Consider the following 12,731-nt stretch of genomic DNA (forward strand, 5'->3'; position numbering starts at 1 on the left):
CCCTATTTTGTATTTTATTTAGAGATAGGGTCTCGCAGTTGCTGAGGCTGGCTTTGAACTCGCAATTCTCCTGTCTCAGCCTCCCAAGCCACTGGGATTACAGGCGTGTGCCACTATGCCCTGCGGAACACAATATCTTTATTTATTTATTTATTTAAATTTATCTATTTATTCTTATATGGTGCTGAGGATCGAACCCTCATACATGAGCTACATACAGTCTACCCTCTACCACTGAGCTACATACAGTCCCAGCTCTTAAATAATTTTAAGGAACATTAATAATTAATTTCCCCCTGCATCATCATATAACAAATTTTAAATTAAGATGTTAAAAATAAATAAAATTTAAATATAACAAATGTAATAAAGATGTATTGCTTTTAAATGGTCAGTTTGGTGATCTTTCTTAATTGTATACACCTATCACTTATAACAAGTTCTGTCTAGCTCCTTTCCAGTCAATTCCCTCAACTCCATAAGCAGCAATCACTGTTATTTTTTTTATTTGAATTTGTTATATATGACAGCAGAATGCATTACAATTCATAGTACACATATAGAACACAATTTTTCATATCTCTGGTTGTAAACAAAGTATATTCACAACATTCGCGTCTTCATACATGTACTTAGGGTAATGATGTCCGTCTCATTCTACCATCTTTTCTGTCCCCATGCCCTCTCCCTTCCCCTCTCACCCGTTTGCCCTATCTAGAGTTCATCTAATCCTCCCATGCTCTCCCTCCTCCAACCCAATGATGAATCAGCCTTCTTATATCAGGGAAAACATTCGGCATTTGTTTTTTTGGGATTGGCTAACACTTAACATTGTATTCTCCAGCTTCATCCATTTACCTGCAAATGTCATGATTTTATTCTCTTTTATTGTTCAGTAATATTCCATTATGTCTATATACCACATTTTCTTTATCCATTCATATACTGAAGGGCATCTAGATTGGTTCCACAGTTTAGCTATTTGAATTGTGCTGCTGTAAACATTGATGTGGCTGTGTCCCTGTAGTATGTTGTTTTTAAGTCTTTTGGGTATAGACTGAGGAGTGGAATAACTGGGTCAAATGGTGGTTCCATTAAGTTTTCCAAGGATTCTCCATATTACTTTCCATATTGTCTGTACCAGTTTGCAGTCCCACTAGCAATGTATGAGTGTGCCTTTTCCCCACATCCTCGCCAACCCTGTTGTTTAACAGTCTTCATAATAGCCACCATTTTGACTGGAGTGATATGAAATCTTAGAGTAGTTATGATTTGCAATTTTGTAATTGCTAGAGATGTTGAACATTTTTTCATATATTTGTTGATTGATTGTATATATATTCTGAGAAGTGTCTGTTCAGTTCCCTGGCCCATTTATTGATTGGGTTATTTGTGTTTTTGGTGTTAAGATTTTTGAGTTCTTTATATATCCTAGAGATTAGTGCTCTCTATCTGATGCTCATGTGATAAAAATTTGCTCCCAAGATGAAGGCTCTCTGTTCACGTCACTGATTGTTTCTTTTGCTGAGAAGAAGCTTTTTAGTTTGAATCTATCCCATTTATTGATTCTTGATTTTAATTCTTGTGCTATAGGAATCTTATTAAGGAACTTAGGGCCTAATTCGACATGATGGGCCTGCTTTTTCTTCTATTAGACGTAAGGTCTCTGGTTTTATTCCTAAGTCCTTGATCCACTTTGAGTTGAGTTTTGTGCATGGTGAAGATAGGGATTTAATTTCATTGTGTTGCATTTGGATTTCCAGTTTTCCCAATACCATTTGTTGAAGAGGTTATCTTTTCTCCAATGTATGTTTTTGGTGTCTTTGTCTAATATAAGATAACTGTATTTGTGTGGGTTTGTTTCTGTGTCCTCTATTCTGTACCATTGGTCCTACCAGTCTATTTTTAGTGCCAATACCATGCTGTTTTGTTACTATAGCTCAGTAGTATAGTTTAAGATCTGGTATAGTGATGCTACCTGCTTCACTCTTCTTGCTAAGGATTGCTTTGGCTATTCTGGGTCTCTTATTTTTCCAGATAAATTTCATGACTGCTTTTTCTATTTCTAGGAGGAATGTCATTGAGATTTTGATTAGAATTGCATTAAGTCTGTATGGTGCTTTTGGTAGTATGGTCATTTTGATAATATTAATTCTGCCTATCCAAGAACAAGGCAGATCTTTCCATCTTCTAAGGGCTTCTTTAATTTCTTTTTTTAGCGTTCTGTAGTTCTCATTGTAGAGATCTTTCACCTCTTTTATTAGGTTGATTCCCAGGTTTTTTTTTTTTTTTTTTTTTTTTTTTGAGACTACTGTAAATGGGGTAGTTTTCCTTGTTTCCCTTTCAGAGGATTTGTCATTGATATACAGAAATGTCTTTGATTTATGGGTATTGATTTTGTATCTTGTTACTCTGCTGAATTCATTTACTAGTTCTAGAAGTTTTCTGGTAGAATTTTTTGGGTCTTCTAGGTATAGAATTATATTTTCACGACCATTGTTTTTTTAATATATATATTTTCAGTTGTTGATAGACCTTTATTTTATTAATTTATATATATATATGGTGCTGAAACTTGAACCCAGTGCCTCACACATGCTAGACAAGCACTCCACCATGAACCTCAGCCCCAGCCCACAACCACTGGTTTCTATAGATTAGTTTTCATGATGCTGGAGTATTTTCTGTTAGACTGTATATGTTTCTATAAGGTGATCCTAGAAGTGTTTTTGAGAGAAAACCAGACTTTTGTAAGAAGATACATTTTTATTTCCTGAGCCTATACTACTAAATTCTCAAAACAGTGGCTCAAATTGATTACTTTCTAATTAGGAAACAAAAGTATTTTAATAAAATTTAGTCTCATTCATACCTTGGTGCTCTACATGTGTTCTTATTTGAAAAAATATTACATACCACATGATCCAGCAATTCCACTTTTAAATATATAATATATAATTTCCCCCCCAAAAGAAATTAGTATGTTGAATAGATATCTGCACTCTCAACATTCATTTCAACAATATTCACAATAACCAGCTATGGAATCAAACTAAGTGTCTATCAATATCAGTGGATAAAACTATTCAGCCTTTCAAAAGAAGAAAAACTATAGGCTGGGAATTTAGCATATGCAAGACCTTGGGCTGATCATCAGCACCTAAATAAAGAAATAAATACATATCCTGTCATTTGGGACATCATAAATGAACCTAGAGAACATTATACTGAATGACATATGTGAAGCATAGAAAGATAATTACAGTATAATCTCATACGTGGACTCTAAAAACATAATAGAATTCATGGAGAATAGAGTGGTGATCACCAGAGGAATGGGGTGGGGCTGGGGGATTTGTAAAATGTTGGTGAATGGATACAGAATTTCAGTTAAGGAGGAATAAGTTCTAAGACTGTAAAACATGGTGTCTGTAGTTAATAAAAAATACTGTATTCTTGAAAAATGCTATTAATTTCAAATATTTTCACTATGAAAAAATGTGAGGAATTCCATAATGTGTATAATATATCAAAATAGCATGATGTACTCCATAAATATATATATTTTTGTTAATTACACAGTAAGTGAAGAAAAGAAAAATATAGGTTTTTATTTCAGACTATTACAATATACTTTCCCTCAACTTGTTGTGTCACTGTTAATTAAATCAGTGGTCAAAATGTAATTTTAAATATTTCCCAATGTTATAGACATTGAAATAATAACTTTGTAGAGTTCCAAAAATGTTTACAGTGATTATTGTTACTCTACTTCAGTTGAGTTTATATAACTTATGGGTGATAAGAAATTTATCTTCATTGTATTCATGATAATGGTAGCCCCTGACGTGAACTTTTTAGTTTCTAAAATGCTAACATAAGCTTAATCAAAAATTCTTTCATACTACTTAATAAATCTGATTTTCTTGTACCTTTTTAAAAAACGACCCTAACATTTAAACATTAAAGTCATCTCTAATAATGTTTTGTTTGTTTGTTTTAATTCTGATTCATTTAGCTCCTAAAGAAATAACAGAGTCCAAGGGACAAGAAGAGGAATCTGAGAGCCTCGTTAAATATTTTAATGTTGTTTGGTGTAAACCTTCAAAGAAAAAACACAAAAAGTGGGAAGGTGATGCTATTCTTATTGTAAAAGGAAGGTCATTTACATTGAAAGATTTGGATGGCAAAGACATTGGAAAAGGTATTATGATATTACCTAATGTTTATGAATTGATCTAAAATTAATGTATATTTTTGATTATAAAATTGAAATATAATTGGGCTTTATAAAGTCCATATTCATGCCATACTATGTATGATACATAAATTATTTCATATTAATCAGTTATCCTAACTATCTTAGGATCTGTGTTAGCTCAATAAGATAAATTCAACTTATGGTTTCATTTTCTCCAAAAATGGTCAGCCAATTATATATAGTTATTTTGTCATACTTCTAAGATTAAGCAGTTTATGTTGATATGCTTTTTCCTCTTTTTTTTTTTGTGAATGGTTAGTGATTAAAAATTTTTAAAGGGTGTTGATAGCAAAAGTTGAATAATAGAATTTCAGTGCTATGCAAGAAAATTTTGGGAAACAGAACAAGGAAATAATGGTTAGGCTTACATAGATTAACACATCTAAATTGGAGGTTACCATTTGTGTTATAAAATGTTTCCAGTGTAATTGACCCTAGTACAAGTTAGCCTATACATTCAAAATGCTTAATATTATATTAAGCTTGTGTAAATGAAGGAGCATATTATTATTTGCATTGCTTCCTATTGTTCAATTTTTAATGTGGCCAAATTATAAAATCTGTTTTACATGTTCATTCCTTCACTTAAAATTATTGTTTGTAGCTGGGTGTGGTGGCATACTCGTGTAATCCTAGCATTTTGGGAGGCTGAAACAGGAGGATTGTGAGTTCAAAACCAGCCTCAGCAATAACAAGGTGCTAAGCAACTCAGTGAGACCTTGTGTCTAAAAAACAAAATAGGGCTGGGGATGTGGCTCAGTGGTTGAGTGCCCCTGAATTTAATCCCTGATATCAAAAAAAATTAATTGCCCCTGGGTTCAATACCCCCCTCCCCCACAAATTTTTAGTAACATATGTGTGCCAACCACTATGCTAGGAGTAAAGAATTAAAGGTTATTTTAATTTAGAGTTTAGTGGGGATAATGCATTTAATAATTAGGATACAATAAAATAATTGTTTCAATAAATTTTTATTAGGTGTAGTGATAACATAAAAGGACCATTTAATTTAGCTTAGGAGACTTAGGGATAAGCTCATCAGATTTACTGTTTAAGAAATATATATTGAAAGTATATATTTGGGAGGTCACGTGAAAGGGGCTTGTGTAAATGGAAGAGCATATACAAAAGGCAGGAAAGAATTGAAATTAATTCGGTGTTTCAGAAATGTAGCGTATGGAAGGGTAGTGACACAGCAATAAGGGTTGAAATTGAACTTAATGATCTGCAACAGAATGTTTTATTTATTATAAAAACAGGAGGCAGCTACTATGTATACAATATTTAGTAATTAGAGGACAGTACTCATTTCATGTTGTTAAGGTAGATTGGGGCTAGGTTTTTCAGCTAGAGAGGTAAAATTCTCAGAATTAACTCTGTAATATCTTACAAGGTATCATATACATAGTTTTGTGTATGTATAGTTTACAATAAAATGATCTTTTATTTGCAGGTATAAAAGTTAAACTGGTGGGTTTTTAACCCTGGTCCTTCAAGTAGAGTCAACTGAGGTGCTTTAAAAATTCTAATGCCTGGGCTCTAAACTCTGTGGCTCTGATTTAGTTGATGAATAGGTAAAGGGACTGGTCATAGGTATGTTTTAGGTTTCCAGGTGATTCTAATATCCAACTATGAGAACCAGTTATAAACAATGAAGGGGATTATATTGGTTTTCAAATTAAAACATCTAACTATAAGACTTGGCTCTCCTAATTATAGCATTAATAAGAGCTTTAATTGGGAGCTAATTGTGCAAGTGACTGCCTATAAACAAGCAGATTTTCTTTGAAATAATTGGATATATAGGATTTAAATTTGCTATAGGGATAGTTGCTAAGAAAACCAAAACTGGAACACTAAAATTATTTGTAATTGTGATAGGGCAGTCAAGCTCAATGGCCACTATTATACCATATCCAGAAACAAAGCAAAAATGAAAAACAAGGGTGGAAAACAGAGGGTAACAGTTAAGAAAGTCTTCAGGTGTTTGAAAGAGCCATTACTGTGGACCAATATAAAATGAGAGATTCTGGAATTAAAGAATTTTAAAGATATCCTCATGCTTATTCCTGTCTTTCATTTTCATGTAAAACTGAGTTTAAGAGTAATTGGATTCTATAAGAATAAAAGCTAAAACTATAATCTTCATTAATGTGGAGAGGTCAAGACCATTGCTGAATCAGAATGAAGTGAAGGAACATCACTAAACATATTTGGAACGTCAGCTTAAGCACAGGTTAAGCATTCCTTATCTCTACAACATTTTTGAGCATCATATAGGTGCTCTAAAGATTTTGGGTTTTGGACTTTTTAGATTTAGGATTTTTGGATTAGAGATGTACAACCAGTAAAGTCTTTCTACTTAAGAATATTAAAAGTAAAACATACTTTACCATAAATAATTTTAAAAATATTAATTAAAATGAAAAAATATTAAACACTTTTAAAAACTGGTTCAGATAATAAATTTAAGATGAGTTTTATTGGGGCAAATTGTAGAATTTTCAACTAATAATAAGGGTCATATTTTTTGAAATATGACAGTCTATTAATATTTTTTTAGAAACTTAAGAACAGTTTATGATATACACAGTTCCTGCCCTTTGTGATGGCACAATAACTATACATTTCATATTTTGACTCACTTGATAGGAAAGTATGAGAGTCTAAAATTCTGTCTAGTTAATGTTCATTTTGAGCAGACTTGTTGAATTATTCATATTTATATCCCATCAGCACCCTACATATGGCAACACTTAAATGTTCATTAAGTTAATATTAATTTAAACAATATTATAAAATATATCACTATAATTATATAATTAAAGAGCTGTAACTTGTAATATCAAAAGCTTCTTGCCACAACTGTATTTTAACTTTGCTATCTCAGTACACTCACTACTAGTTGTGGTAACCAATACTTTTATTGCTAATTCTTCAGATTTCTAGCTATTTCTAATTGGAAACAGAGATATCATAGTGTCTCTCCAGAAAAAAAAAGAGAGTTCATGTAGCCTATTACACTATTTTCTTGGCTTGATGTTTTCAAACCAAAGCAGCCTTGTTTTTGTTAAAGCGTGGCTGATTTTCATAGTCGTAATTTCTTCTGACTTTAGTTTTTCCCTAATGAAAATAAAAATTATGTTTCATTTGGGCTAACACATTGTACAAGGTTAAAATATATGCAGAGTTTTCATCCTGTATTGTTTTGGAAAGGTGGCTGTAGTATCACTGTCATCTTAGAATGTTAGTTCAATTAATTTGTTTTTTCTTTCTCAACCTAAAGGTATTGGACATAAATTCAAAGAGCTTGAAACAATCGAAGAGGGCCAAACACTGATGATTGCGGGAAAAGAATTGGAAATCGTGGGGATAATCCCTCCTGATGACTTCAACAGTGGCAGATGTTTTCAGCGTGGGGGAGGAAGTCCTGCTATCCCACGTTCTCAAACTGCCAGAAAGTGCTTTTCTAACCCTTTCAAGAGTGTGTGTAAACCAAGTTCAAAGGAAAATAGACAGAATGGTTCCCCAAATTGCAAACCACGCCATGATCCATATGCACCAAGTGAGATTTAAAAAATAATTTGAATATTCTGTTTTTACTTTCAAAATCATTTTTGGTATATGAATTAAAGTTTAAAATTTTGTTTTGTAGTGTTCAACTGAAATACATATTTTCCTTCATATATTCAATCTTACACAAGGGATAATGTTGAAGTCAAACAATAAGAGTTTGGTAATTATTTAATATGTAAATGTATAATCCAGAAATATAGTAATCAAAATATTATACATGTGTTGAAGGAAAAATACTAACTGTAAATGTGACATACACAAAAGTATAATTTTTAAAAAATATTTTTTAGTTGTAGATGAACACAATACCTTTATTTTATTTATTTTATGTGGTGCTGAGGATTGAACCCAGTGACTCACACATGCTAGGCAAGCACTCTACCACTGAGCCACAACTGTAGTCCCACACAAAAGTATAATTTTGAATGAAATTTGCCTTCTATAGAAAGGAGAAAAAATAGTCAATTTATAGACCAGAATTATAATTATGCTTTGAATAGCATATGCTTTGATCACATGTCTTAGTGTATGAAAATGTTGAATGGTATGATGCCATGCAAAGAAATCAAGTTTCACCTGTAAAATTCAGTTCAATTCAGTTAATGTTCACATTAATGAATTTCATTTTAAAAACTTCACTTTATAGGGCTGGGGTTGTAGCTCAGTGGTAGAGTGCTTGCCTCCCATGCATGAGGCCCTGGGTTCAATCCTCAGCATCATATATATTTAAAAAAAAAAAAAATCCATTGACAACGAAAAAATTAGTTTAAAAAAATTATCCATTTTTACTTCCTAATCCCTTGCCTAATTAACCTCAAAGATGAAAGCATTTTTACTTAGAATCCTGGGAAGATCCACAGAAAAATTGTCCTCTGGGTGATTGCTAGTGGTAAACATGATCAAAACTCTCATTTTGATGTGACTGTATATTTCTACATGGATGAATTTAAGCTACTGGAACCTATTTCTCTCTCTTTTTTTGGTACCAGGAATCGAACCTTTTTATTTTTTGTTTTGAGACAGGTTCTCACTAAGTTTATGAAGGCCTTGCCAAGTTGTTGAGTCTAGCTTTGAATTTGTAATCTTCTTGCCTGAGCCTCCTGAGTTGCTGGGATTACAAGTGTGAACCACCACACCTGGCTGAACCTATTTCTTTTGTTTTCATCTCCTTACACATCTCTTTTTTATTTTTTGTATCTAATTCAATTTTTAACCATGATATAAACATGCAAATTCACCCCCAAAATAAGTTTGATGGTTTTATTATCTTACCTCAGATTTATCATTTGAGACTTGCCTTATAGTTTTATTTGCTTTTGCCTTTATGATGGTACTTTATTAAAACCTTTAAACTCTCAGCATAATTATGGAGAATTACTTTTTTTTCTCCCACTTCCAGTACTGAGGATTGAACCCAGGTATGCTCTACTACTGAATTACACCCCCAGACTTATTTTGGTTTTTCATTTTGTGACAAGATCTCACTGAGTTGCCAGGCTGGCTTTGAACTTGCTATCCTCCTGTCTCAGCCTTTCTAGTGACTAGAATTACAAGAATGTACTACTGTGTACAGAGAATTAATATTATTATTCAATTGTTTATTTCATGTGGCTTTGCACAGGATCATGAATTTGTCATTTATGAATGTAATAATTAACTTTAAGCAAATAATGATAGCTTAATCATGGAAAATGTATGATGTTCATTTCTGATAATAGGGATAATGGTCATTTTTTGTTAGTATATGTAGGACTGAAAATAAGAAAGCCTTTATGCTAAGTTTGGGGAATCTTTAGGATGTGAAGCCATAAGCATTGATAAATGCATCTTTGCAAAATTCTAACTTCAGGTGAAAGTAGTTCTCTACTCTGAATACTGAGCTAGTGAATGTTGTAGCTTACCAAGTTTCTTATTAGACAAGAGTGAATTAGTGGTTTCGAAGCAGTCTAGAGCATATGAAGTTTGGGAAGCTTTTTGTAATTCTTTGAATGAAATCATATAATGGTAAGGTGTGAGAGTTTCTTTTTTGGTTTTGTAATCTTGTTTAGCATCAGTATTACTAAATATCATGTGGTTTTTTTTTCCATAAATGATGGCAAGAGTTCTATCTTGGGAATTAATGAAAACAAGATAAGTGTAGTTGCTGACAAAGTGAAATTACATTTATAATTATGCTTTTATCTTTATTTTAAGATTCCCTCATTATGCCACTACCAGACAAGAATCACCAGTGCATGTTCAATAAGAACAATTTCCCTCTTGTGGAGGTAGTTGTTGATCCTCACCTTGTATATCATCTTCGCCCACACCAGAAAGAAGGAATCATATTCCTTTATGACGTTGTAATGGGAATGAGGTAGGAAAAGAAGTCATTTGTTTAGTCTAATTTGAGTTTTGATTTACCCTGTAACATAAAAATGCTTTTCCAAGAATAGCTTGATAAGAGGAGTCTAAAGGGTACACTGTGAATTTTAGTTGGTAGGAAAGGTAAGTGATACTTAATGAGTATGTTTATTTCAAAAGTGGTTTTTGATGGATGCTGTGTGCCAGAAACCCTGCGAGGAGGTAATCATATAGGACTTAGGACCATGGTCCTTACTCATAAGTGGTTTTTAAAATATTTCAACATTAAAGTGATAGAATAAGAGGGCTGGGGTTGTGGCTCAGCAGTAGAGTGCTTGCCTCGCATGTGCAAGACCCTGGGTTCGATCCTCAGCACCACATAAAAAAAATAAATAAGTGAAATAAAGGTGTTGTGTCCAACTACAACTAAAAAAAAAAAAAAAGTGATAGAATAAGAGCTTGCTACTAGTATGATAAGGGGTTGGGAAGCAAACAAGAAACTCTTAATTTTGCTTCGAAGAATTTTGGGGAAAAGATTTTCTTCTATTTCACCTCTATTTTTTAAAAAGGGAACAAAGTACCCTCCCACTTTGAGGTTTTTCTTATTAAGGAATAGTAGCATCCTTAAAGTTATAAGACACACATCTACACAGCAGAAAGAAGAAGAAAAAGAATCAAAGGCCCCAAAATTAAATACCACAAACATCTTGGAATATTTCCTTGTTTGTTTTGTTTTGTTTTTAAACGCAAAGGCCTTTGATTTTTATATTTGTCATTTAAAGGTAATGATAAATGTACATTTTCCCCAATTCGAAGAATCCCGTGAATGATAGGAAATACTGTCTCCCAGAAACTTTTAGCTAGATTTAAGTTCTCACCTCCTCCTTTTGGAGATCTTATCTTAGTTGGCCTAGGAATCATCTTTTTCTTTCACCTTCTGAATCTAATTGAGGCTGAACTTAAAAAAAAAAAAAAAAAAAAAAAAAAAATATATATATATATATATATATATATATATATATATATATATATATATATATATATATGTATTTTTTTTTTAGAACTTTATAGTTATGCACAGAAGTTGGTTTCATTCTGACAAACTCATACATGCATGGAATTCGCTTTCAGTTCAGTCTTCCCCCCGACCCCCCACTTTTCTCTCTGGTCATTTCTCCTCTCTCCCATTCTGCTTCTTCTGCTACTTCCTTTTGCTCATCGATTAATTTGTATTTGATTGTTTTTTTCTACCAGTGCATAAGATGAAGTTCCCTTTTGTATGTTTATATATGCACATAACCTGATTTTTTAAGAATTCATTCTGCATTACCTCTCTTTACCCATCCTTCCACTCTCTCTTTTTTAAAAAAAAATTTTAGTTGTAGGTAGACACAATACCTTTATTTTATTTTTATGTGGTGCTGAGGATCAAATCCAGTGCCTCCCACATGCTAAGCAAGGGCTCTGCCACAACCCCCGCTCTTCTGTCTCTTCATCTCCTTCTACATTACTCATCTTCCCTTTTAAGTTATCTTGTCTTTCTCTCCCCTTTTCCTATATTTTACTCTAATTTCTGTATATGAGAAAATATTTGACCTTTTAGTTTCTGAGGTTAAGCCTGATATTTTAATTATTTTAAGTTCCTAAATATTATTTGATTCCTAACCTTTTTTAGTATCCCACTATAGCAGTCCATAGTAAATGATGTCATATAGACATAGTGTATTGTCTGGACTATTGTAGTAACTCCTAACTTGTATTGTTTCTGATTCTTCTCAAATTTAATCTTCATATAGATACCAGCTTGAGTTTTCTGCACAACAATTCTGAACAATCATTCCTTACTTAGAATTATTTGCAGTCCAAGAATTTAAAACAATGTGTCCCAATCTCTGATTCTTACTCATGTGATCCATTTTGTGGTGGTAAATGGACAAGATTTAAATTAAAAAAAAATTGTTTTTAGTTGTAGTTGGACATAATATCTTTGTTTTATTTATTTGTTTTTATGTGATGCTGAGGATCAAACCCAGAGCCTTGCACATGCTAGGCCAGCACTCTACCCCTGAGCCATAATCCTAGCCCCTTAAGTTAAAAAATTTTAATAGTAGTATATTTCATTAATGAATTATTAGAAAAAGTAGCACTTTAAATTTTAGGTTTCACAGATAAAATATACTTAAAATTTTAAAAAAATATTTATTTTTTTAGTTTTAGGTGGACACAATATCTTTATTTTATTTTTATGTGGTGCTGAGAATCGAACCCAGTGCCTCACACATGGTAGGCAAGCACGCTACCACTTGAGCCACATCCCCAGCCCCTAGAATTTTTTTTCAGATCAATTTGTTAAAAGTGAGTTGACTGGGCTGGGGATACAGCTCAGTCGGTAGAGTACTTGCCTCGCCCTGGGTTCAATCCCCAGCACCACCAAAAAAAAAAAAAAAAAAAGGTGAGTTGATTAATGGGCTGAGATTGTAGCTCAGTAGTAGAGCACTTGTCTAGCATGTGTGAGGCTCTGAGTTTGATCCTCAGCACCACATAAAAATGA

The 12,731-nt window shown here is 32.7% G+C and overlaps 1 protein-coding gene across 3 annotated transcripts in view; it reads left to right on the forward strand.

Moving 5' to 3' along the window:
- Rad54b (RAD54 homolog B) overlaps positions 1 to 12,731 on the forward strand; it is a 104,041-nt gene that overhangs the window by 66,033 nt on the left and 25,277 nt on the right. For all 3 annotated transcript variants that reach the window (XM_027947862.2, XM_071602242.1, XM_071602241.1), the window contains exons 4-6: positions 4,019 to 4,204; positions 7,548 to 7,826; positions 10,031 to 10,193. In XM_027947862.2, coding sequence (XP_027803663.2) covers positions 4,019 to 4,204; positions 7,548 to 7,826; positions 10,031 to 10,193 — 628 coding nt within the window. The remainder of the gene's footprint in view (positions 1 to 4,018; positions 4,205 to 7,547; positions 7,827 to 10,030; positions 10,194 to 12,731) is intronic.

This window comes from Marmota flaviventris, chromosome 15, assembly GCF_047511675.1.
Source record: "Marmota flaviventris isolate mMarFla1 chromosome 15, mMarFla1.hap1, whole genome shotgun sequence".
NCBI classification, from domain to species: domain Eukaryota; kingdom Metazoa; phylum Chordata; class Mammalia; order Rodentia; family Sciuridae; genus Marmota; species Marmota flaviventris.